Here is a 27,454-nt window from a genome sequence, read left to right on the forward strand (position 1 = left end):
ACAAAATATGATATGAGTAATGACACTAAAATATCCAACAAAAAAATAATAATGAAATCGCGTAAAACAAATATTGCAAATTAACAAGTCATAATGAAAATGATCATAATTTAAAAGTACTAAATCATGCTAAAATAAGTTTAATAAGTATTAGTTACATGACTAAATATTAAAGGAAATTAAAATTAGATTATGTATTTTAATTGTCTAAACCAATGTAAAACTAAAGAACAAATATTCAATATTATTGTCATTCTTAGTGTTGCATTGATTTTCTTTTTGCATTAGTATTATTTTGATTTAAGCTTTATTATAATTACCAACATCTGTGGACTATAATCTTTATTGAATCATTCAGAATTCTAAGTTTCAAACTTGAAATAATATATTAAAAGATAAAAACTATGAAAAAGTATAAGAAATATTTAAAAATTATATCAAAGTAAATATTTTTATTTATAAAATAAAAATTTAAAATTATATATATAATGTCAGGTTGGTTTGGTCTCGGGTTGTTTTTATTTTAGTTAAAACCAAACAAACCCAAATATAGTCGGGTTTTATTTTTCAATACCAATCAAGTCAAACCAACCACTAGTCGGTTTTTTTTTCTTGGTTTGACTCGGTTTGCGATTTGGTTTGATTTTCAGTTCGGTTTTGTACACCCCTACCTATAATAATATGGGTAAATATGGATACCCATATTACCCATTGGATAACTCGTTTTTACCCATTTAAAATATGAGTCGAGTCGAGTATTTTACCCATTTTTATTTAACTCGTTTTCGATCGACTCATATTCGACTCGACTCGCTCGCTTGTCACTCCTAGGATGGAGGCATTGTATAAGTGTAGTGGCCACATTTGCAACCTACTTCCTATGATGTATAATTTATGTATATAGCTAGAAAAAGTAAATATTTGTGTGTGTGAAGATTCTATACTGTCAAACTCAAAATTCCTCAAATTAGAACTCTAAATCTCTAGTCTAGAAGCGTATAGAATTCAAACTTTTCAGCCTAAAATTAAAATTTTCAGCAATAAAGCAGCAAATCCAGAATAGAACAAGAGGAGTATAAATAGATGGTAAGTTGATTACACTATCCTTTTATAACTTGTTACTCCTTTTTAGTCTGTTTATGACTCCAAAGTTTATTAGTACAACTTTATAAGCTTTGTCAACAAGGTCATAAAAATTATTTTTCTGTATCATTGAAGTAACTGAATTTTTTGTGTTGTATTATCAAGATCAGTAATCTTTAGTCTTAACAATAATAAAGTCATTACATTAGTTTTGTTATCATTAAAATTAGAAGTGTCAATTATTCATCACTTATCAGCGAAAAATTACATTATTTATACATATATAGTAGATGTTGAACCCCTTCGATTTTTTGGGTGTTACATCTTCATTTCTTGAACCCTTAGTGAAAATCCTAATTCCACCGTTGTAATGTCAGATGACTAATAAGTGTAGTTATGTAGCTATGGGTTAATCTGATTGTGTAAAATACTTGTACAGAGAGTCAGAGATAGTGCAGAAACATAGTAGTATTAGTATAAATTATTGATAAGATGATTCACAAAGTGATGCATTGAGAATCTTATTGGGAAAACCTAAGAAATTGGGAAGAGTATGTATGTGTGTTGTAATTTTCAAATCTGTGGTCATCACTTAGGAGGTCCATGTAAAGGGGGGAAATTTACAAATAGTCACATTTCAGCTTCTATAATTGAAAAATAGTTATTGTTCTGAAGTTTTACTCATGGAATTTAAAACTTCAGTATAATGACTATTTTTCAAAGATCATAAGGCCGAAAAGTAGCCACTGAACGCTATTTCTAGCCATGCAAATCATATCGAGCCCAGAGCTCGTCCAAAGGACAAGAGTTGTTAGAGTCTAGCCTGAGCCAAGGTTTGCCACCTCCACTCCAATGCAACAAACTAACAGGACCAGCATGTATATTTCTGCAACTTCCACTCAAATTATCCCCTCCAAGTCCATGTTGGTTCCATCTTTGGTCAATTGGTGCTATCTTCCCTGCAAATACCAATAAAAATGGTGGCAATGAACCAAGCTCATATATCCTATGCACTCTCTGAATCTTCATCCATCTTTCTAGTTTCTTCGTGTATCTGTACTTCCTCCATTTAATCAAATCAATCACCATTACACCTGTCGGTATAAATAAGTTAAATCCATCATTTTATACCATATATATGATGGATAGTATATAGTACTAAGCTTTATAACACATTAACATGCTTTGATAGTGTAAAAGTTATTATTTGTGCTGTCGGTATAAATAAGTTAAATCCATCATTTTATACCGATGCATGATTTAGTCGTTGACTCCTAGTTGTATTTTAGGTAAAGTATAAGGACTTACTTGATGAATGGTTATTGAAACAGGGTAGCTTAGGTGGATGTTTGGACATGTACATGTGTATTTTATTACTATAAAAAATATAGTACCGAACAAGCATATATTTTTATTATATTGCATTTTGACAAAGTATTTCATTCATGCATATTGGTTGAACCATTCTTTAAGAAAGAGTATCCAATGTGATCATAAACAATTACAGGAAAAAGGAAACATCATCATCATACCTGTGTTGAAGTAACAAGGTTTCCGGCCATGGAATGCGCGAAAAAACTTCTTGTGAGACCAAAATTTTGGGGTAAAATAGTTGGTGAAATTAGCATGGCAGTACTGAGGTGATCCAACAGTTGATAATCCAAGACTTGCTTTCCACAGATTAGATATATCATCGACTAAAACGATATCAGAATCTAAGTATATGACCCTTTCGACACAGGGCTCTAAGAGTTCAGCTAAGTAATTCCTTGCATAATTCAATGGATGTTCAAGAGTTTGCCTTATGCTAGACGAAATCTTGTTCTGCACAATCCCTGGATTGAAATAGTAAATCTTGAATGACAATAAAGGGAAGATTTTTCCCAAATGGGGTTCAAGATTTATAGTATCTGATGATGAAATGAAATGGAAGAAGAGATTTTCAGGGCAGTGAGAATGCTGAAGGATTGAATGAATTGCAGCGACCGATCCACGGAGGAATTTAGTGTCAAGGGTCATTGAAATATGGACTAAAGAAGGATTACAAATCTTTGTAGCAATTGAACTTATAGGAAATGTTGTACATTTTGGTGAGTTCTTGAAATTTGGTGATTGTCTATAGTTAAACAGAGGATCAAGATCTGAATTGGATGATTTTATTGCTTCTGCAGGAGGGCAAGATTGTAGAAAAGGATAAGCCAAAATGATCACAATTGATATAGTGATCATAAATCTTGAATTTTCTATAAACCAAGTCATTTTTTCTTGTGTAGACTTGTTGAACATCAAATTGGAGTTGATCCTTTTCTACTAAATTTCCCTTTGCAAAACACAAGAAACCTCTTATATTACATCTCTTTTCTCTTCTTCTTTTTCTTGTTGTTGTTGTTGAGTGCTTTTCAGGTTTAATAGGAACATGAGGTGTATGGATTGGACTGTGTCTTCATGGATAATTTCAACCCCAGTTATCATGTGGAAAAGAAATTAAAGTTTCACTTTTTATTTTGGAGGTGGGACCCTCCCCACTGCCCTGGTACTTAGGGGAGAAGTCAGTATTTTTGCTCAAATACTCAATATATTTGTTGACAAATTTATTAAATATGTACAAATATTAAATTTTAAACTCAGTTATTAACGATTGAAATTATAGTTATAAAATTTTGGTTGTAGGCCAATTCCATAATGGTGCTGTCACTACTACTGCAATAAAATGTTGACATATGTGTAATGATTAAAATGATATTGTTTTCTTGCTGCCCAATATAGATTAAAATATGATATTTGAAATACACAAGAGGAAGTTTAAAATGTTAAATGGAAACCAGTAGAATGCAGTATGTTTTCCACAATGAATCTTCCTGCACCTTGCTACAGTGACATAATAAAAGAAAGTCAAAGTTCATTTGTTTATACGTCAAAATCAACCAAAAGTCATAAGTTGATTCTTAGCAATTTATCTAACCATATAATTGTTTATTTATAAAAATCAGTTTCAACGCTTAAAATGTTGAAATTTAAAATGTATATGTTGTTTACCATCGTCTAATCCAAACAGACTCTTTGATCATAATAAGTGATTGGGAACAAAAAAAGGTAAATTAAAACACACTAATAGTTAAAAACTGAATTAAAAATAAATAAATTACACTGTCAAGGTATTAAAGTTTTAAAATTTATATAAAACGTATTTAATTGTTGTTTAATTTGTAATTAAATGTGTTGCTTTCGACAAGTATAGACGTTACAGCCATATGTTCAAAGCAAAAGAATCTTTTGGTACAAATATAATCCAACTAGTAATATTATTTTGAAAAGTTCAACGTCACAAAACGCATATAGAATTTTGCACCAATTCATTTTGTAAGTGGATTTGGGTGGTGATTTTAAAGTTTAATTCTAGATTTATATTTACTTGTATGTATTATTATTTTAGCCAATGTAGACACATAAATGTTTAAGAAGGTCAGCGCAATATCTACAATTTATTTGGTTAATTGTGCATGTACATCAATTATTGAGAAAACCTAAGTTTGTTTTTTTTTCTTTCCAGAAGATATATACCAACATTTTTTCATTCTAATTTGTTGAATACAAAATAGCATTTTTTAAAACTAAACAGTTCTCACATCTAAAAATCGATAGAGGCTAGGAGTGGGAGGAGCTATATTTAAGCCTCTATAAAATTGTCATGTAAGTTTTCACTCACTACCAAACGTTGTCGCATAGGGGCGGAGCCAGCCTTTCTGTTAGAGGGTTTATCTGAACCCTCCGGCGAAAAATATTACTATTTATACATAATTAAAACTAATTTTTATGTATATATAGTAGATGTCGGACCCCCTTCGATTAGTTCGTGTGTTTAGTTCTTCAGATTTTGAACCCCCTTATCAAAAATTCTAGCTCCGTCAATATTAATCAATTCCAAGGGTCAATTTCTTAAGATCTAAGAAGGTAATTATATTCTACATAATAAGCCAGTATTAATCATTTTGTGTAATTAGGTCTCGAGCCTAACTCACACCCCAAAAGCTAGCTCAAACACCCATCTCATTAACCATCAATGGGGACTTTTTGTCATTCTTTAACACATCACCTCTCGCCCAGTGCTTAGCATCTAGTGCGTGGACAAATTTTTGGGGGCCTCAACATTGGGTGAGATGGGCCCTGGCTCTGATACCATGTGAAATTAGGTCTCGAGCCTAATTCACACCCAAAAAGCTAGCTCAAAAGAAGGAGGATTGTCCAAGCCTTATAAGGAGTCCGCACATCTCATTAACCACCAATGTGGGACTTTTTGTCATTCTTTAACATAATTTTACTAGGAATTCTACAATAATACCTTGACTAGCTTTCAACTACTTCTAACAAATCAATGTCTCTTTGCACTTGTAATTTTTTTAGTTATTTTTCTCAACTTGTTTAGGTTAACGTACCAGACAATCCTAAACCATTATGACTTTTTCTTAAGCTATCAAGTCAAATTTACTATACGAGGAAGGAATTTTGTTGATTACCTAAACAGTACACTAATATTATCTGTTTTAACTTTTAAGAATTGGTAAAGAGAAAAACTTACCATTGTTAGAAGAAAAAAGGTATGGGATGGCGATATCAACCTAATTATTTGTGTTGCTCACATACATGATTGAACGATTCAAATTCGACATTGCGTACGTGTGGAACAAATCCGCACAAGTTTTGCAATAGAAAGCATTTAGGATAATTTGGTAGCTCGTTAGAGTTATACAAGTACATATTTACATCATATTTGGTGGAAAAAATTATGCGGTTAAGCAAACTTATACTACTTAATTACTCATCATAGCTATAGTTTGTTATAATTACCACTCGCGACTAACATTATACATTAATTACGTGGACTGACTTCGAGTTTGTATAATTAGTCGCGTTTTTATATGTATAATTCGCCAGAATATACAAATACATATGTATAATATACAATTATCTAACCGATATACATATACAATTCACCTCTCTTCCCTCTCTCGCTCGCCTCTCTCCTCCCCTCTCCCCTATCTCGCTTGCCATATATACAAATACATGTGTATAATATACAATTACTAACCGATATACATATACCAATTCACCTCTCCCACTCTTTGCCCTCTCTCGCTGGCCTCTCTCCCAGTCTCGCGCACCTCTCTCCTTCCTATAACATGTAGCTACGAATTGTAATTATCAAACTATAGCTATGAAGAGTAATCAGGCTATTTTTGAGTAGCTATATGTGAAAGTTCCTCTATTTGGTGTGCTGAATAATGGGCTTGTTCAGTTTAATCAGCCCATTGAGGAAAACATGGAAACTTTGGATCTTCATCAACTTTACAAGACAACCAAAGTTAAACATTAGCAGAATCTCAACCAATTTTAGGCAGCAAACAGATAACAAATAAAGTGCAAAACTTATAAGCCACATCTCCAATCATCAGCAACATCATATACACACATGAAATTTCTCTTTCTTCCTATCTTTTCCTAATACCCAAAAAAAAAATGACAACAACAAATGTCCTTCTGAGAAAAAAAATGTGTATTAATCAATACTTTTAGTACTGTACTAATCTACATGTAAAACTAAACACAAGTACAATTTATAACAGCATTCGAAAAAGACTACTCTATTATGAGTCTTAATTGGCAAATACCTCTTTTCTCCCATCTTTATTTCACTAAGTTCGTCTTGTATTTTTATTTATTTTTATAGTCGATTTCAATTGACATGTTTAAAATCATAAGATTCAAAAATATTCTTTTTCTTTCTTAAAAACTTGGTTTTAAACCAGACAACCAAATTAAAACGATTACGATTAATCCATTGAAGAAAACATGGAATTGGCAACATTTGAGGATATTCAACAACTTCACAAGAAAACAAAACAATGTGCAAAATAATCAAAAAGTCATCATCATCATTTTATACAATTTCATTTTCATCCTAAAGCTACCAAAATCAAGCCATTTCTCTAAAAAGGCTCTAAAAACCATATTCTTGTTTTCTTTTCTTTTTTCACTTAGCACTATTTCTTAATAACCCTAAAAAAAAGCTTTTACTACAAGCTTAAAAAAGGATCTTTCTACTTTTCTACTTTTATAATAATAAGCTAATAAAAAAAGGTTAGGGTTTTTAATACTGACTATTAGTGCTGATGACTGACTTTAGCCAAAAACAGAGCCACAAGACAGAGCCATCAGTAGAACTGCAGCTCTTTCAACTTCATCAAGTTTTCTTTGATTTCTTGGTTTCTTCATTGAAGATCTTTGCCTCTGTAATATCACTACTTCTTTCCCCAACATCATCAATTTCACCCTCAATACTTTGCTAAGCTTCCCATCTTTTCCATTTCCGATTTTACCCTTCTTGCAGTACTCAACCTCCTCAGTACTACCACTGTTGGAAAGGGGTTTCTCTTTCTTCTTCGTTGCCCCTTTGGTTAACCCAATTGGGCTACTCTTTTTCTTCCTGTATTTGATCCCACAAGCATTGCACAGTGACTGCAAATAAAGTAATTAGCAATGTGAATTAGCAGTCGATCAACTGATTTGGATCAAAACCCAGATCAGAAAATGAGTGTAATTAAACTTACTTTAGGCCCAGAAGGACCAGATCTCCATAAGGGTGTCTTTGTAGTTTTGCAATCAGAGCAAGATTTTGAGATCCCAGTTGCCTCACTACCCGAAGATTCCTCCTACATCACAGAAAAGGAATCAAGAACCAAAAATTAAAACAAATTGAAAAGAAAAAAGAGTAGAACAATCAACAATGCGGGCAAAATTGATTACGAATAGGGGTTTAATTTACCTTTTGGGTCGGATCCATGAACTTAAACTCGTCAAAAAAACAGAACAAAGTGGCAATTGGGAGAAATCTGAAGTGGGTTTTCGTGCTAAAACGAAAAGCAGAAAACCCCAAAGCAATGTATAGAGATTAATGGACCAAAAGACTTGGTTCCAGTGAAAAAGTTAGGAAAAATTGGAGAAAAAAGGCAAAAAGATTTGATTATTTGATAATGCGAATGTGTGTTTTGCAGGAACAGAGTGAGTTCAGTGAGGTGGCTAGTGTAATGATATAAAGGACACACTGGAAAAGAAAGTGGACTCAACCCTAATTTTACGGGTGAAATGACGGGAATACCCTTGGGTTTTGGTTTTGACGGCATAGATAATTGCTAAACTAATGCTAAATGTATACCACGTGTCCAACTGCATGCACCAGGACTCTTAGTTATAAAGTGTTTTTTTAATTACTTTTTTAATAAGATAAGTATTCTATGAATTAAAAGAAAAAAAAGCAAGATGAAAAGTTGTCAAATGCACTAAATAATTGTTGTCCACTATTAACAAAAAAAACTTGTCAAATACTAGAAAGATTCGAGTGAGCAACGAGAAAGAAAAAATAATTTTTAGTGGTAATAAATATGATGGAAATTACACGGATAAATAAATATATATACTTGTTAATTAGTTACAATTATAGTTTGAATTAATTACGGTTCGCAGTTTAATTTTAGTTGTAATTACGTCGCATCTCTCCTCTCTTCCTCTCTCTCGACTTGCTCCTCTCTTCCTCTCTCCTCTTTTATACATATACAAATACAAATTATTCATAAACATATACAATTATATGACAGATATACAAATACAATTAACCTCTCTCCACTCTCTGTCCTCTCTCGCTCTCCTCTCTCCTCCCTCTCCCAATTCCGCTCTCCTCTCTCCTCCCTCTCCCAATCTCACTAGCCAAATATACAATACATATGTATACTAGTTACATATATACAATTATCTAATAGATATACATATACAGTTCGCCTCTCTCCACTCTCTGCCCTCTCTCGCTCATTTTTTTCCTCTCTCAATCTCGCTCACCTCTTTCCTCCCTCTCTCAATCTTGTTCGCCAGATATACAAATGCATATGTATACCAGTTACATACATACAATTATTTGATAGATATACATATACAATTCGCCTCCACTCTCGGTCCTCTCTCGCCCGCCTCTCTCCTCCCTCTCCAATCTGGGTCGTCTCACTCCTCCATCTAACATGTAGCTACGAATCGTAATTAGTAACTATAGTTATGGAGCATAATTAAATTATTTTGAGCAGCTATATGCGAAAATTCCCCTAAATATAAATATAAAAAAAATGTATTAAAGTCTTTATCGGTATTAGTTACTTATCTTTTAAGTCAATGTGACAGTAAATTTTAGAAATGTTTTTAAAATATATAATTACCACTAAAAATACATATTTAACGATAACTAAATTATTATCGTTAAAGATTATTTTTAACGTGGCACGTCCATGTCTTGTCTAAATCTTAAAAAATAGGTCAAAGGAAATGTTCGCTTTTCGACCAAATTTAAGGAACGTACTAGCTAGCCTTTTAACCAAATTAAAGAAAACAATAAAAAACTAGAACTTTTATGCACTATATATTTAATATCGTTATATTGTTTAATTATTTATATGAAATTGTCCCAGATTAATATCATAAAATTAAGGACACTTGGAATACGTATCACACATTTTTTTTATGTGAAAAACTCAACATAAGGAAGTTAACTACAAATAAAAACAAAAAGGAGGTGCCTAAAAAAATTTCCATTAATTAAATATTAGGAAACTTTTCTTCTTCGGAATCCTAATTAAACTAGAAGTTGTATATTCAATTTCTTTTCCTATTCCCAATTGGCTGATAACAAAATTAGTACAAATTTATGATTCCACTAAGGAAAGTCTTGTTAATAAATTTCTACTCCAAATCAAATTAGTACAAATTTACTCTTTATATAAAGTAACCCCTCCCTCAGTCGATCCAATAACACATCTTCTTTCTTAGTAGTAATATTTTAGCTTGATCATTTTCCTTAATATGAGTTTGTTTAACGTTAACTTCAACGAGCTCCGCCCCTCAAACACCACCACCATCATCGGTGTCATGTATGATGATGGTATCATTCTTGGTTCCACAGACGCAATCACACAACTCAATGCTAATGTTGTCTTATGTCATTGTGCGCATGAAATAGAAATCTTACTAGAAGATGCACGAAACTTTATTGTTGATCAAGAAAATATTAAGGTCACAGCTGAGACAATAGGAACGATGTTATCTGCGTTTAAGCCCGTGATGAATAATATGCTACAAACTAGTGTTATTATTGGTGGAGGGAAAAAATTATATGAGATAAGTGAAGTTGGAATTGTTATGGAAAAGTTAAATTTTGCTGTAGGAGGGTATGGAGTTGCATATTTGAATAATTTCTTGGATAAAAAATGGATAAAAGGGATGAACGAAGAACAAGCTGAGAAATTGGTGTTAAAGATATTGTCGTTAGATATTTCATTAGGTGGAGTTCGTAGTTGTGGAATTCAGACTGCAAGTATTAATTCAAAAGGTATCACAAGAGCGTTTCATCCTCATAACACACTTCCAATTAGAGGAAGGGATCTTGTCAAATATGCACCTGCACGTTCAGTTTATTTGCATCAACGTCAATAAAGATGTCTTGATTCAAGAGGACTGCTCCGATAGTAAATTGTAGATTTGAGTCCAATGGGATCGAAAAAGTTTAGATTCTATCTTTTTCAACACTTATTGTGGCATTCGTTTTATTTCAATAGGTGGCAATGTAGTAGTTTTGTTAAGAATATTATCAATTTAGTATATTAATTACCATTCGCGATCAATATTTAGTGATAATTATGTGTGTTGAGGTTTTGAGTTTGTATAATTCGTACGTTTATATAATTCGGAATTTGGTTAATATAATTTGTTTAACTTTGTATAATATATTTGTACAACTGTTTAAAGTTTAGATGTTTGTGTTTGTAAAAATTCGTCATTTCGAGTTTATACAAAAATAACTCAATTATTTACACATACCCGCAAATTATACAAACTCACCTGTGAATTATAGAAACGAGACAACACAAAATTGTAGGTACAAACCCTAAATATGCAAACTATAGCTATGTAGCATAATTAATTTTATTATAGTAGCTATTTGCGTAAATTCCTCTTTAAAAAATTACAAAATTCCTTCTTTGATACATCTCTATCCCCTTTTGGATACATTCCTACCCTCTCGAATACATTCCTCCCATTAAGTAATGTATCTTTTGCAATGTATCGGACAACTGTGAAATGTATCCGAAAGCATTAAAAAATCCAATTTTTTTGTAATTAAAAAAAAATCAGGATAAAATATAATTAGCCTCCAAATATATGAAATTTCTATAAATTTCCCAACAAATTAACCAAACCCATTAATTATAGTTTGAACAAAATTTTGGTACAGCTTTATAACTGGTTGTTTGACGAGATTTAAAATATGTTTATTTCGAAAATACTTCTATTAGAATTGTCTTTCGAATAGTTGTCTGTATTTTGCTAATTAACTTAATTTTTCTTTTATCAATATTAAAATATTAATTTATATTTGACTAAAGTTTCAAAGTACTTTCAATTAAACACTATTTTTTTGGACACCTGAAAATAGTTTTTCCATATAAGTATTTAAGCACTTTTAGCTTTTCCCTAATTTGGTCAAACAAACCCATCGACAAGGAGGACACCCCAAAATTGATTGGTTAAAACTTTTGTATCGAATGTTTATATCAAATAAATAAATATAGGACATGTACTAAAATATTCACACTTATTATTTAGTTAATTATAATTAATTAATATAAATTTTTACTTTATTAAATTACTTGACTATAGTAGATTGTATTGTTATGGACTTCCAATTGGAGAGAGAACTTTGCTGGAATGCTTATGTGCACGTTGGGGAGGCTCTATCCTAAAGCCATCGAAGTAATGGCTTTATGTCGCTAAAGAATAAGGTCTCAAAATTATTCAATGGTAATATATATAAATATAAATAATTATGTATTTATTATTAGTATTAATTTTCTTAAGGGTAAACTACATAAATCCCACTAGTTTAGATCCTAATTACTAGGAATCTCGATAGTTTTTATATTACATTCTATATCATTTTTGGCTGTTGGATACATGTGTCGAGATACGTCAGATACATGTATCAGTCGGGTGTATAAGACCGAGATACACGATTTAAAGTCTCAAATACATGTATCAGTCTGGTGTATGAGGCCGAGATACACGTACTTTTGAATTAAATATTGTAACTTAATGCCTTAATTAGCGGAGTAAATTATGAGATACAATTGAAGTTATATACATGTTTAAAGCGTTTGAATTAAATGATTATAACTAATTTGCTCAATCAATAGAGTAATTCACTACTGTTAACAGCTTTTGAGGATCTGCAACATAACAACTTCAATTTTTTCCCAAGAATATAGAATTTTGTTCATTCTTTTTCGAGAAACATAAAAAGTGTATAAAATCTTCTTTTTTCCATTGATTCAATTTTATTTCTCCGAATCTTGATCTCTGCTTTTTTCATAATAGCCATTTTTATTCCATTTCAAAAATATGATGGTGAAAGTTGTTTTCACTATAGCCAAATTCATATACATACCAGATACATTAGCAGGAAAATCAGATTCAAGACATCAACAACTTAGATACATTAACAGAAAGCAAATACAAAACATTGAAAGCTTAGATACATTAACATAAAATATCAAATACATAAAAATATTACATCAGATAAATGAAACAAACAAACTAGATACATAGGATATTCAAAATCAAACACAATTCATAGTCTCGATGGTGAAAGCGGAGGAAATTGGCTGAACAGAGAAGACAGTGTCGGCAACGGCGACTGTTATAGTCAGAAAAGTAGTAGTGTTGATGCCGAATCTAGGTATAACAGTGATAATGATTCCGATTGCTCCGATCTCGCTCTTCTTGTTGGCTTTTGATTTTATTTTTATAAAATTTGCAAGTTTTGGTTTTGAAATTGTTTAGTTTGAAGTAGTTCATGTTTGAATAGGAGTAATCTTCATTTCTGTGTTGAGAGGATGAATGAAAATCTTTTTTGATAGATATTCTAAAGAAATTATATGTTGAAAGGATGAAGGAAGAGAAAAAAAATGGTGGATAACGTGGGGGATGGGGGAGGAGATTGAGAGAGATTGAATTGTTAAAGTACCCTTAATTAAGGAATTTAATTTTTAAGATAATTATCCAATACCATATTTAAGGAATTTGTATATCTGATTTAATTTTTTAAAATATATTATGGTATAATTATTAAAAAGTGGTATTATGAGCAATATTTTTAAACTAGAGGTAAAATATGTATATATGGTAGTTAAGTATGTCTAATTATGTATTAATGAATTTAAAGTTGCAATTACTTTGTACTTCTTAATTCTTAATTTGTCTAATTCACTTCAATTAGAATCAATCATATTTTAAATTAAGTTTTGTAAGACTGTTTTCAAATTTTTGAGGTGCCTCTTAGACATTTTAAGCTCAAAGTTAAAAAAAAAAACATCTTAACTTTGAATGCCTTCTAAAACGTAACAATCACTATAGTTTAGACCTATTTTCGTAATTAAATATAATTCAAAATATATACAAGTAAAAATGATACTCTGATTGGTATACTCAATCAGGTGAAGTTTCAATTTTATTTTTTTAAATATTCCTACTATACTCGTAGAATATTTTGATTGTTTGTATAACAATTGATTCAATTAAAAAAAATTGAAACTTTAATCAATAAGAACAAATATAAACATTTGTAGTGTTATATAACGTATAAAAAGTTATATATGTTATTAGTGTATTACAAATTATTACAAGAAATATTATATTGACAATTGAAAATAATAATAATTAATACTCATGAATCTTAAAAAACTTATGACAATAATATATATATAGCATAACATCTCTTTTTTTAAAATTTGGCTTTATGCCTCATATTTGTTTGGTTCTGGCAGACACGTTCCGATTAATCTCTTTGCAAGTAAGGTGTCTAGATTCAAGAGCCGAAATTGGATCGAAAAAATATCATGGCCACGACCGAGACAATTGGTACAATGTTGCCCGCGTTTAACCTGAGAATGGAGAATATACGGTGGTTATTATTGGTGGAGGAAAAAAAATATATGAGATAAGTACATATCTCATATACTTTAGATTCAAACTTCTAATATTTTATTGTGAATTTGGACATAAAAAACATATGTTTTTGAAATAAAATTTATATATTTAGAAACAACATAAAAGCACTATAAATTATGATAATTAAATTTAAAATATTGAAAAAGCATATACAAACAAATTTTCAATAAAAGAAAACCTTGGTTGATTCTCAAAATTACAACGATCTAAAAAATGTAATTATCATGTTTTTTCAAGTTTAGAGTATCACATAATAGTTCCGATAGAATCTCAGGTAAAGATTTGAATTCATTTACTTAACAATATAATTATCGAAACACATTAAACCTTTACTTATCAGAAAAATATCTCCTTTATGTTTTATGCTATGTATGGGTACAATTGCATATATACTATCTCTCAATTTTTTATTTAATGGATTACACCAGATATATTATTATTGTTTTATACTTCTTATAAACAACATGTTTGATTAAGCCTAACTTTATTAAGTGGCTATTTTTGTACTTGTAAATATCAACTACAATGACGAATTTAAACCGATTGAGTCGCATTGTTATACCAATAATGTCAAAATCATTACTCAATTAGTGTAATTTAACTAATTATAGGCTTATAGCAATTTAAACACATTAGTTGCGTCGTTAACACATAAATATATAATCCAATAACACTTAATAGCAACTTAGCAAATCAAGACAAGTTTACCAAAAAATAATTAAGAGTCGTATATTTAATTGAACTAGGAGTCGTATATTTAATTTCTCTTCCTAATCTCAATTGAACTAATAACAAAACAACAAATTCACGATTGAAAAGTCCTGTTAATAAATTCCTACTTGGAATCCAATTAGTACAAATTTACTCTTTATATAAAGAAATCCCCTTAGTCAATACAACAACTCGTCTTCTTTTTTTAGTAATATTTTAGCTTGATCAATTTTCTTAACATGATCTCGTTCAATGTTAATTCCAACGAACCCCACCCCTCAAACACCATCACCATCATTGGTGTCACATACGATGACGGTATCATTCTTGGTTCCACTGATACAACTACACAACTCAATGCTAATGTTGTCTCGTGTCATTGTGTGCATGAAACAGAAATCTTACTGAAAGATGCGCAAAACTTTATTCTTGATCAAGAAAATGTTATGATCACGGCAAAGACAATTGGAACAATGTTGTCCGCGTTTAATTCCAGAATGAAAAATATGGGACAAACTAGTGTTATTATCGGTGGAGGAAAGAAAATATTTGAGGTAAATGATGTTGGGATTGTTACAGAGAAATCCAATTTTTGTGTGGCAGGATATGGGGTTGCATATTTGAATAAATTCTTGGAAAAAGAATGGAGAAAAGGGATGAATGAAGAAGAAGCTGAGAAATTGGTATTAAAGACATTATCCTTAAATTTTTCATTAGGTGGTGTTCGTATATGTGGGATTGAGACTGCGAGTGTTAATTCGAAAGGTGTCACGAGAGTGTTTCATCATCGTGACACACTTCCGACTATGCAAGAAGAGTTGGACTTGGAACATTCGGCTGAGGAGAGGGATGTGCTCGAATGTGTATGTGAACGTTTTTCTCTTTGCGTCAACCTCAATGCGGATGTCTCGATTCAAGAAGGAGTTGATTGGACGGTAAAAGAGAATTCATAGTGGCAAAATTATACTATAGTCACGATTTTATTATGCTTCGTATACATGTTTTTTCCCTTCTTTTTTTCCATATATATTCTTTCATCATATTGAAATTTTTTTGGTCCGTCTTCATCAGAATATACTTAAGCGGGTGCTCTATCTGTCTCAATTCATATAACATTATCACAATTTTGAGATTTAAATTTCTATTTTTTTATTGTGAATTCCGACATAAAAGTTATAATCAAATTTTTTTGAAATAAAATCAATGTGTATGAAAACCACTCGAAAGTATTATAAATCACAATAATTAACGATTAAAATTATTTAAAAGGCGGACAAAGAAATTCAAATCAAAGAAAAACTTGATTGACTCTTAAAATTCAAACTATAACATATAAATTGAGACGGAAAAAATATAGATAAAGAACCTAAAAAGTGTAATTGCCATGGTTTCTCAAAGTATAGTGTATCACATAATAGTCTCCTGAGAATATATCCCAAATAAAGATTTTAATTATTTTGCTTAACAATATTATATTGAAACAAATTAAACTTAAATTTACCATAAACATTGCATATATATATATATATATATATATATATTGGTAGAGGTAAACAATAAATATGCTTAATCGAGCCTCACTTTATTATGTGGATATTCTTGTACTCTTGTTAATATTAAAATTATCTTTGAACACATTAAGTCGCATCGTTATACAAATATTATTGCTCGATTAGTGTAATTTAACTAATTATAGCATATATTTACGTACGTACAAGTCACTAACGAGTAAAACATAAACAATACAATTCTTTATTCTTAGTAGCAAGTCAAGACAAGTTTGCCAAAAAAAATAATTACAATGTTACAGAAAAATCCTTATGTATTATTTTTTGTTCATGTTCAGAAAAGCACTACCTGAAAAATCTTAATTTGACAAAATAGACAAATACATGAAGGGAAAAAAAAAAAGAGGAATCAATTGGAAATCGTCAGTAAATTAATTTCTTAAATATTTTTGACAAGTCATTTTTGTGTGGAGGTCTGAATAAAGTTTCATCATGTGTTTGGTTTTAGATTTTGGAAAAATATTTGATTTAAAATATATATATATATATATATATATATATATATAACTTATATTTGTAAGTACTTAAAAACTATTAAAAATATTCATAAGTTTCTATTATTATTTATAATAATAAACATGTTTCATTAAAGGTGCCATGGAGGAGAATGACATGCAATAACCAGGGGAATCCTAAATGGATATTTGTATTGTACCTGGCTATTCGGCTATTCAGAGAAGATTATACACCAGAGATAGATTAGGAAAAAATGGGGGGGATCACAAGTGAAGTAATATGTCCACTCTGCAAGGAAGAAAATGAATCACACCAGCATCTATTCTTCACCTGTCGAATCTCAAAAGGGATATGGCAAAAACTTCTGCACTGGTTAGCAATAACTAGAGTCAGTAATGAATGGAATGAGGAACTGACATGGGCTGTAGAGCATGCTTCAAACAAAACCATACAAGCAGAAGTATACAGAATGACTCTTGCAGCAACAATATACTACATTTGGCAAGAGAGGAACTACAGGATCTTTCGGAGAGGAACATGGAGTGGATAACTAGAACAATCATACAAGACATACATTGTATAGCTAGTATGCTACCTAGATTTACATGTTTTATGCAAATGCTTAACTTCTATCCTTAGAATAGAACTAGCAGGATAGTTTTCTTTGAATTAGCTGGGCTCTGAGAGTGGAAGATGTCCACATCCAGAGTATCCAAACTTTGTACATATTGAAAATCTGGTAATAAAACATTACAGTTACCAAAAAAAAACATGTTTCATTAAAAGTCATGACTATGAATACAATTAATATAGAATTGAAAAAAGAGGGGAAAAAGCAAATGAAAAAACACAATTGATTTGTATACGAAAAACTACTATTACTACTTATAATCATTAAAACACAATTGATTTGTATACGAAAAACTACTATTACTACAACAAATTAGGATTGAAACTCGATCCAAAACTATAAATGAAAGGTGTTTTGGAAAAATTTAAAATTTGAAATTTTGAAAATTTTAAAATCTTTCAAATAATAAAATTTGACTCAAATACTAGACTTTTCTAATTTTTAATATTTGAAAATCTGGATTTTTTGCTAAATAATGACAAGTTGTAAGAACAAGCAATATTTGCCCAGTTTTTTCTCAAATATTTTTTGGGAATATCTTTAGGCAAAATGGTCTAGTCATGAGCATTATTCGATTTTTTTTTCACTTTATTAGAAATTAGTGTTTAGCCATAAAAAATCATCCAAGACCCATTTTCCACTCACCCCCTTTTTCACTTTCAATATATTCAAAGAAACAAATGTTAATTACAAAAAATATGATTAAACACGACTTAAACTTCAGAAATTTCAAATTAAAGAAAAATCGATTTCTACATCCTAACACCAACTTCATAATGAGGAGCCCAAACATCCTAGAATGGATATCGGCCCAAATGGTTGAAACTGTTGGGCTTCAATGCTATAGAAAAGTGGGAGCCCACAAAATTCTAGTACTGCTTTATAAGTAGTTGTTTGGCAATATATTTTTATTTCGAAAAAAGTTTTATCGAAATTGCCTTTTTGAAAAGATATAAGGAAGTTTCTCATTAATTAAATATTAGGAAACTTTCCTTCTTCATAATCCTAATTAAACTAGGAGTAGTATCCTATTTAATTTCTCTTCCTAATCCAATAGAACTAATAACAAAACTATGAATTTACGATTCTATTAAGGTAAAGTCTTGTTAATAAATTCCTACTTTGAATCAAATTAGTAAAAAAATTACTCTTTATATAAAGAAATCCCCTTGGTCAATTCAACAACACATCTTATTTCTTACTAATATTTTAGCTTGAACAATTTTCTTAACATGAGCTTGTTCAACGTTAATTCCAACGAGCCCAATCCCTCAAACACTACCACCATTATTGGCGTCATATACGACGATGGTATCATTCTTGGTTCCACTGAATGAAACAAAAATCTTACTAGAAGATGCACAAAACTTTATTGTTGAACAAGAAAATATTAAGGTCACAGTTGAGTCAATAGGAACGATGTTGACCGCATTTAAGCCTGGGATGAAAAATATGCTACAAACTAGTGTTATAATTGGTGGAGGAAAAAAAAATATACGTGGTAAGTGATGTTGGGATTGTTATGGAGAAATCCAATTTTTGTGTAGGAGGATATGGGGTTGCACATTTGAATAAATTGTTGGAAAAAGAATGGAAGAAAGGGATGAATGAAGTAGAAGCTGAGAAATTAATATTGAGGACATTGTCATTAAATATTTCATCACATATTGTTCGTAGCTGTGGGATTCAAACTGTGAGTGTCAACTCAAAAGGTGTCACGAGAGCGTTTCACCCTCATAACACACTTCCTATTAGAGGGAGGGCTCTGCTCGAACGGATACCTACACGTTCAATCTCTGTGCATCAACGTAAATAAGGGTATCTTGATTCAAGAGGGATTACATCAATGGTTGATTGTGGATTTGAGTCAATATGAGAGCGAAAAACGTAGAAGTTCCTAGGGAGGGTTTTTTTAAAAAATTGTTTAGATTCGAGTTTTTTTCAACACTAATGTAGTAGTTTTGTTAAGAATATTATTAATATTGTAGTCGCAATTTTCTTATGCTACAAATATATACTATTTTTTTCTAGATGCAGTGTGATGAATACATTAAATTTAGGTTTCAATATGTATTAGAGATTTTGCAATATTTATTCTTTCATCGTATTTATAATTTTTGGTTTTGTTTTCATCGGCATATGCCTAACAATTGCAATTTTGAGATCCATAAGTTGAATTCAGACATGAAGTTTCAAGTATTTTGAAATAAAAATATATAATTAAAAATAAATTAAAAAATATTATAAATCACAATAATTAATGTTTTATATAATCAAACTCCTACTTGTATAATGTAACACTAATCGAGCCGTTCTATCAGACGAACCCATCCATCCTAATGGATATCGGCCAAATTTGTAATTGATTGTTTTTAGCAAATTAATTTAAACAAATTTTTATCTATATTAATTAAATAATAATATGTATTTAACCGACTTCTGAAAAATAGTTTTTTTTTCATATAAGCATTTAAGCACTTTTAGCTTTTCCATTATGGTCAAACAAACCCATTGAGAAGAAGGATAATTAATTAATCCAAATTTATTCGTAGAATATTTACATCAAATCAATCAAATACATAATATAATATGTATTAAAATATTCACAATTATAACCAAATTAATTATGTTTAACTAATGTATATTTTTATTTTATTAAATTACTTAACCTTAACCATAGTAGTTTGCATCATTTTGATATACACCCAATGCAAATAAGCTTGTATCAAATAGATGTTTGTAACTAATTTCACACGGTCAGATTTGATTTTAGGAAAAAATGGTTAGATATATCTCTAAATTATTTAAAGTGGGTGAATTTTATCATCAGCTATATTTTTGGCTCAAAAATACTTATTACTATATTTTTTTATTGAAAAGTATCCTTCAACTATCAAAATAGTAAAATTACTCTTCTTAGTTCTTACTAACCGTTGTTCTAAAACAAAGAATTTTTTTTTAGTCATATCGAATAATTCAGAGTATATTTAACCCTTTTTCCACATTTTTATTTATTAAAAAAAAAAACTAGTCAAAAGAATCAATGAAATAGCAAAATAGGATAATGGCCAGAGAATAAAGAAGTAGAACCAGTTTCTTATTATTTTTCTATAACTACTTTATTTATTATAATTAAATAAAAGGAACTTCTAGTAAACCATTATGGATCACCTCTATAAATAATAAAATATTGAGGAAAAGTTCATTATAAATTTATCCAACTGATTAAATTACCTATTTCTAGAAAAAGATGAAATATTAAAACTGAAATAATGCTTCTAGAGACCAATAAATATCGGTGTGGCAAGATATCGTAGCTATAATTTGGGGAGTTATTAAAATAATCGGTCCAACCAAAAACCAACACATTCTGTCTCTTAACATTAAAAAAAGCAAACAAAAAAAAGTTCAGAATATTTTATTTGAATTATGTTCAGAAAAACTATTAATAATCACTTTTGTATTACAACTCAAAATGGGGCTTGAATTAAGTAGATACATTGGTTATTTTCTTCATAAGGAGCTCCTCAAGTTTAGATATCAGTTAGACATAAATAATATCATCGGGTTTGAAATCTTGAAAATAATAATAATAAAGCCTTTAGAAATAAGTTTTGCTATGTGTAAATTCAAATTTAACGAATCATATATAAATATCGCATTAATGCTAGATAGCCATTTATAATGATATCGTTAAAAATATAAATGAAAAGTATTTTGATAGCCACTTAAACGTGAGCTTATCTCTTTCGAATATATATACATGAATTTAGATATTTATTGAAATAATGAAATCAATGAAGAAAAATAGATAGGTATAACCATATTTTAAAAAAAATGAGGTAGTAACTTTTTTTAAAAAAAAAAAACATTTTCAAAAAAATAATTGAATAAATCATTAAGAGTAGTTCCACAAATATTGAAAAGATCAAACTTAATTAATGAGTTTAGTGCTTCCAAATTTAATTCTTTCGATGTAGAGAGAGAAGTTAAAAGATACGAGAGATGGAAACGTCATTGGTTACGTGAATTTCAAAATGGAATGATCTAGAAACTGGATTAATATATAATTGGAAATAGAAACAAAAAGGTAGCAACTTGGCTAAATTTAGAAAGAAAATAATTCAACTTTATTCGTTTTTGTTTGGCATAATTTATTTATTTTCTCTATTTTAATTTTTTTTATTGATAATTCTTTAATTTTTACTTTCAAGTAACATATTTAAGACTACAAAATTAAAAAATATTTTAATTATTTTATTATCGTTAATTTAAAATCACAAGATCAAAAGTCATCTTTATTTTTTAAACTTCATACCAAGTAAAACCTAGACAAACAAAGAAATAATTATAGTAGTAGTGAAATAAGTTTTTTTTTTCCAGTTAGGTGTTCATCAATATTCGGATTGGATCTCAATTAAATCTAAATTAGCGCATTACAAGATCTATTTATAAAGACGACACTTCCAATAAAAAAATTCATTTTTGAAACTCGAATTAAAAATGAAAGTATCTTAATTATTTCATCACAATTCAGGTTAATGTAACAAAATAAAAATAATAATAAAAAAGGAAAAATGAATCAAGTTTTGCTAAATACATAATCACTTTTGTTAGATAACATTTTACTTTAACATGAAGTTTTTTTACATGAATTTAAATTTAATTAGATTTTAATATAAATATCAGATATGGTATGAAAAAGAAGAAGAGGGAAAATGGAAAGAGATATTGGCATTAAATGTACATTCCACATGATCTTCATACCCCCCCTTTTCACCACAGAAGGCGAATATCTTCCTTCTATGGTAAGATATTTTATTTTGTGTAACATGTGATTCCTTGTTCTTAACGCTTACATTCTAAAACTTTTGTTGATTAATAAGTATTACCAAATATTATTATTAAATTTATTATTCACATAATTAAATGAGTAAATTTTTTTTAGATTTTAATTTTTAACTTTCACATCTTTTACTCCCTTAGTAATTCAAATTCATAATCTTTAAGTTAAGAATGAAGAATACTTACCAATCTGAACAATTCTATCTCATCAATTAAATTAGACTGGGAACTCCAAAGAAGATTAACACAAAACAACACAACTTCTAGTTCCATCTTCTGACACATGATGTTGTGTTCTGCTTGTCCAATTATAATTTTGTAGACACATAAACTACTTTATATTATAAAGTATTTTATATATATACATACATAAATAGAATTGGTCCTGATCATTATTTTATCTTTATGAAGCTAGATAGAATTTATATGGTCAACAAATATACACTGGAACTTTTGCAGAGTTGCAAATTTCACATCAGTTGTTAGTTGTGGTGGGCCACAACTCACATATATGATACATAAACAAGCAAATTCATACCTTAATAATTAGCAGTAGCATTTTCTAGCTGGGGCCTTGCATAGAAACGAAGATTTTTATTATTTTTTGGATTCAAGCGGCAAATAAAGGGAGTGAGAGGAAATAAACGTTTTTCCCATTGTGAAAGTACATTGCATACCCTATGGAAAAAATATATACTATTTATATAATTAAATGTTAAACCCTTTTAGCTTCTTTAAGCATTTACTTTTCATAGTTCAAAATTGTTTATGAAAATTTAGACTTCATTTTTGCATAGCCGGAGATCTTGGGAGCAGTAGTTGCGCGCAACAGCTAGCACTAGTATAATGTTGTTTCAGTTTTTAAAGGGAAATTAAAGAGAGGTAGACAAAAAATGACGCGTGTTGTTTATGTTTAATTCGTATAAAATATGATCGTCCTCACTGGGTATGTGTCATCCCATCCTTCCCTACCACGTTACACGTCTTCCCTTTAATTAAATTAAAACATTCACCTTTTCCCTCTCTTCCTCAATCATTTTTGTATGCCTCCTCTCATTTGTTATATCATTATAATATTCTCATAACGATGCATACATTATTTTTGCTAATACACTCCACAAACAAACGACCCCTTAATTCCTCTTACTACATCTTTTCCATGCAATGCTCCTCCGCTCCATAAAATGTCTTTTTTTCGCCAAAAAAAAATTATATATAATTTTAAAATAAAGTAGGCATCAAAAACTAAAAAACACATACATCCCTAGATGGATAAGGATCATGAATTAAATACATTATATTATTAAAATTGGAGATTTAATATGATAAGACAAGTCGTACATGCATCTTATGTTTTTTTAATCAAAAAACAATAGCTGAATGATTTTGTTGTCTTAAAAAGAACTAAAGTAACTTAAATAAAATATCCCATAAAGGGGTACAGTATTTACTTTTGAATCATTCAGATTTTTAACCTTGTCAATGAATGTGTAGTGCATGCGAAATATCAAAAAAGTTGATCAGACAAATCTCATATGTTATAAGTACCAAATTTCTTAAATAATATAGGTAACACTGGAAGATATTTTGGAAGAGCCTGTACTACTAATTTAATTAATCAAAGAGACATTTTATTACGCAACTCAACGGCACCCACATTTGAACAACTTGTTCCTTAGAAATCAAAAGTCTAAAAAAGGTTCTATTCTGCCTAATCTACCACCAAATAAACAAGTTAATTCCTCTCAGCCCCACAAAAATCAACATCAAAGAGAGGAAAAGGAGGCCTTCTCTGTATTTTTGCTTAAAACTAACAGGTGCCATTGAAGTTGACATTAGTAACATTGTTGCGTTTTGATGCAGCCCTTTTGCTGCAACCCGAATCACGTGCCCTCTTCTTTGCCGTTGAAGTTCCATCACCCATCATCTTAGCTAAATCTCCACCAAACATATCCACAAATGTCCTCTGTAAATCCTCTAGACTCTCCTCCTTCACCATTTAATTACACAATAAATACATACAAAATGAATCATACACGCACAAAAAACATGTAGGAGTACAACTCATTAAAATATCTTACCGCGGCCCCAACATTTTGATCCATTCTGTTCATCAAATCGTGCAGGAAATCACCCATTCCCTGCATACAAACAAATTGTATTAGTGTTTTAATACCCACACGATGATAATTGAAGGCTAAAACTCGTGAAAAAGTAGTAGTTGTATTTTTTTATTAGTGGGGATTGGTGATAAGACAGGATATGACACAACTTTGGGTTATCAAGAACATGGCCCTAAATAGGAAGGTGTGGAAGACATGTAAAAAGGTAGTAGGTAGCGTAGTCTGGTCTTATTGTAGTTCATTGCTTTTTATTTATTTCTATCATTTGTAATTGTATTATCTTAGTATGTTTAAATGGTATTTCGATTATCACATGATTTTGGTGTTGTTTTGGCTACTTCTTGCACTGTTCTGTTCTTCATGTTGTATCTTCTTTAAGATAATTGGAAAGCATAATTGGGATACTCAGTTGAATTGCAATTGAAAGACTCAGGAGAGATAAATTTGGAATTGTAAGGAGTATCATAATCACTAAAAATTAGTAGTAATTCTGAATTACTAAATCACGATCAGAATTTCTCGCAGTTGAGAAATTGCAGAAGCAGTATCAGTAGTTATATGATTACTTTCTGAAAAAAACAAATTTACGTACTTCGTCTTCCTCAAGCATATCAAGGAAACCGGCGTCGTACATTGACCTCTTGTCTTGATCGGAGAGAACTGCCAAGACAAATAACCACCGTCAATTTCCTCTTCAAAAGTAAGACATTTTTCAACAAGTAAAATAACCACACACACGCCTAGTAAAAGTGAAGAATTGTAACCTGAATAGGCCTCTTGGATTTTCTGAAATCGGAGTTTCGCTTCTCCGGCCACCGACGGATTCTTCGCCCACCTATCCGGGTGCCATTTCTTCACAAATCACCCAAAATTCACGCTGATGTTACAATACTCACACATACACTTCTATACAGAGTACTATATATTTGTACAAAATGTTGTAATTTTTTTTTCTCTCATAAAATTTTATAAATACATAACGTTAAGAAACTATGGCGTACCAGAGCTAGTTTCCGATAAGCTGAGCGAATGTCGGAGCAGGAGGCATCATTGCGTATCCCTAGAACTGAATAATAACAAGATCCGGCTGATCCTCCTTCTTGATCCATAACCGTTTATTGTTTTGTCTCTAAATCAGAGCCAAAATCCCAAAAAAATGATGCGAAAACAGAAACTGTACCTAAATTGACGGGTACAGAGTATAGAAAAAAAGTTATTAATTCAATTAAACCATAGATAAATGCAGTTATGAACCAGATACTGGAGAAATAATTTAGAGAATTTGAAGAGGCAAAAGAAAATATGGAGGCAGAAACGCAATGTGTAACGTGGAGAAGATGATTGTGTTAAAGGAAGGAAAGATGAAAATATCTAAGCAAGAAAAAAGTTTGTGACGCCAAGAAGAAGGTTCGAGAAGAGAGAAGATATTTTATTGAGGAGAGTTTTGGAATTAGGTTCGACGGTTAGCAGAATTTACGATAGGTGCCATTGGATCCGAAAAAGTCGTTGTCGTTCCCGGGTCAAGATGTACTATGTGTCTCAGTTATGGTTTCGGGTTGTCTTTAAATAGAGCGGGAAAGATTATTGAACCCATTTAACAATAAAATAATAATAATCATTTATACTAGGAGAGTGTAGAGCATACACAAATATTATTATTATTCTAGAGAGATTTGAATTCATTTAGCGGTATTCAATATTAAAGTTTTGCTTTAGTAACGTGATCAATAAATGGGTTCTTCTTAATTCAAGTATACTGGTCTCAAATTTTTGTTCTACCAACAAAAATCATAAAACTTGTAGAGCAAAAATGTAAGAGATTTGTGTGGACATGAGGTGTTGAATGTACTAAGAAGGCTCTTCTTGCATGAGATAAGGCGTGCATGCTTAGGATAACATGAGATCATAGCATACTAGATATTACTATCTAGAACAGAGCTGCAATTATTATGTTGTTATGGAACCCACGCAACAAGGACACTTTATGGGTAAAGTGAGTTCATTGCTATTATATAAAAAGGCTAGATGGTTTGAGACTGTACCCCCTCTCACCCTCTCAGGCTTCTGATGTGAGGCTAAAAATAAATATTTTTAATCATTATTTCTTCACATTTATTATTTATATTTGTCCTTTTTGAACATTAATTTGATGAATTATGCTAAATTGGATATTTTATTTGTAGGATTAAATTGGTGGAAAATTGGAGAAGTTTGAAGCTAAAACGAATTAAAGATGGAAGGTTCAAGAAGGAAATCAAGCAAGCAGCTTAATTGATTAAATTTAATAAAATAATATATTTGTATATATGAGGAAAAAGGCTGCGAACAATTTTCAAATTGAAATTGGGTACTATTGCTGCCATGTCTCAGCATCTGGATGGCTCAAATTAGAATGAAAGGCGGTCAGCAACGTGAAATTCCAGAAATACGCGTACAGTGGAAAACCCAATTTAATTGGGTTTTGTTTTCCTAATTTGTCTTGAACTCAATTATTTTATTTAGGGTTTCTCTATCTATATGAATTGTGTTCTTGCCAATATGAGTAACTAAATTCACAACTAGGGTTGTGGGAACCATGATCTATTAACAAAGTATGAATAGTAAATAAGCAATTCTTGAATCGTGTTTTGCATGCATTGATAATTCTTTTGTTTAAAAGTCTTTTTAACGAGTGCACGCGTTAGAACTCTCCTTGTGCTACTTGCCGGATCAAGGAGGTAATCAACAAGAAAAGAATTATCAACATAGATTTAGTGTGATACTATCTAATAGGCTAGTGTCGATTGGTGCGAAGTAATAACTAAGCCAAACATCGATTATGATGTCTAATATGAGGTAAAGGTAAGGGTTAGTAAATTATACACACGTAGCCGGACCAAGGTGCGGGGTGAAATTGTCTAGATGCCGGACCAAGAATTTAGAGATACCCAACTTATCACTTT

General features: G+C 30.5%; 5 protein-coding genes across 5 annotated transcripts; 2 read left to right on the top strand and 3 right to left on the bottom strand.

The window, feature by feature from the left end:
* Positions 1-1,533: 1,533 nt before the first annotated feature.
* LOC102595742 (probable galacturonosyltransferase-like 7) lies at positions 1,534-3,650 on the bottom strand. Its single transcript, XM_006344663.2, has 2 exons — positions 2,616-3,650; positions 1,534-2,177 (listed from the first exon to the last, which is right to left on the bottom strand). The coding sequence occupies exons 1-2, from the start codon at positions 3,367-3,369 to the stop codon at positions 1,843-1,845; spliced, it is 1,089 nt and encodes a 362-aa protein (XP_006344725.1). The 5' UTR covers positions 3,370-3,650; the 3' UTR covers positions 1,534-1,842.
* A 3,246-nt stretch (positions 3,651-6,896) lies between these two features.
* LOC102596082 (GATA transcription factor 17) lies at positions 6,897-8,153 on the bottom strand. The gene is made up of 3 exons (XM_006344664.2): positions 7,904-8,153; positions 7,689-7,790; positions 6,897-7,596 (listed from the first exon to the last, which is right to left on the bottom strand). The coding sequence occupies exons 1-3, from the start codon at positions 7,919-7,921 to the stop codon at positions 7,261-7,263; spliced, it is 456 nt and encodes a 151-aa protein (XP_006344726.1). The 5' UTR covers positions 7,922-8,153; the 3' UTR covers positions 6,897-7,260.
* A 1,825-nt stretch (positions 8,154-9,978) lies between these two features.
* LOC107060104 (proteasome subunit beta type-6-like) lies at positions 9,979-10,608 on the top strand. The gene has a single exon (XM_015307488.1). The coding sequence runs from the start codon at positions 9,979-9,981 to the stop codon at positions 10,606-10,608; it is 630 nt and encodes a 209-aa protein (XP_015162974.1).
* A 4,520-nt stretch (positions 10,609-15,128) lies between these two features.
* Positions 15,129-15,842, top strand: LOC107060105 (proteasome subunit beta type-6-like). The gene has a single exon (XM_015307489.1). It carries the CDS (start codon positions 15,129-15,131, stop codon positions 15,840-15,842), a length of 714 nt encoding a protein of 237 aa, XP_015162975.1.
* Positions 15,843-23,995: 8,153 nt separating this feature from the next.
* On the bottom strand, positions 23,996-25,914 carry LOC102596408 (dnaJ homolog subfamily B member 3). The gene is made up of 5 exons (XM_006344665.2): positions 25,514-25,914; positions 25,277-25,364; positions 25,105-25,172; positions 24,471-24,530; positions 23,996-24,379 (listed from the first exon to the last, which is right to left on the bottom strand). The coding sequence occupies exons 1-5, from the start codon at positions 25,619-25,621 to the stop codon at positions 24,200-24,202; spliced, it is 504 nt and encodes a 167-aa protein (XP_006344727.1). The 5' UTR covers positions 25,622-25,914; the 3' UTR covers positions 23,996-24,199.
* Between the last annotated feature and the right edge of the window lie 1,540 nt (positions 25,915-27,454).

This window comes from Solanum tuberosum, unplaced genomic scaffold (assembly GCF_000226075.1).
Source record: "Solanum tuberosum cultivar DM 1-3 516 R44 unplaced genomic scaffold, SolTub_3.0 scf00060, whole genome shotgun sequence".
NCBI lineage: Eukaryota > Viridiplantae > Streptophyta > Magnoliopsida > Solanales > Solanaceae > Solanum > Solanum tuberosum.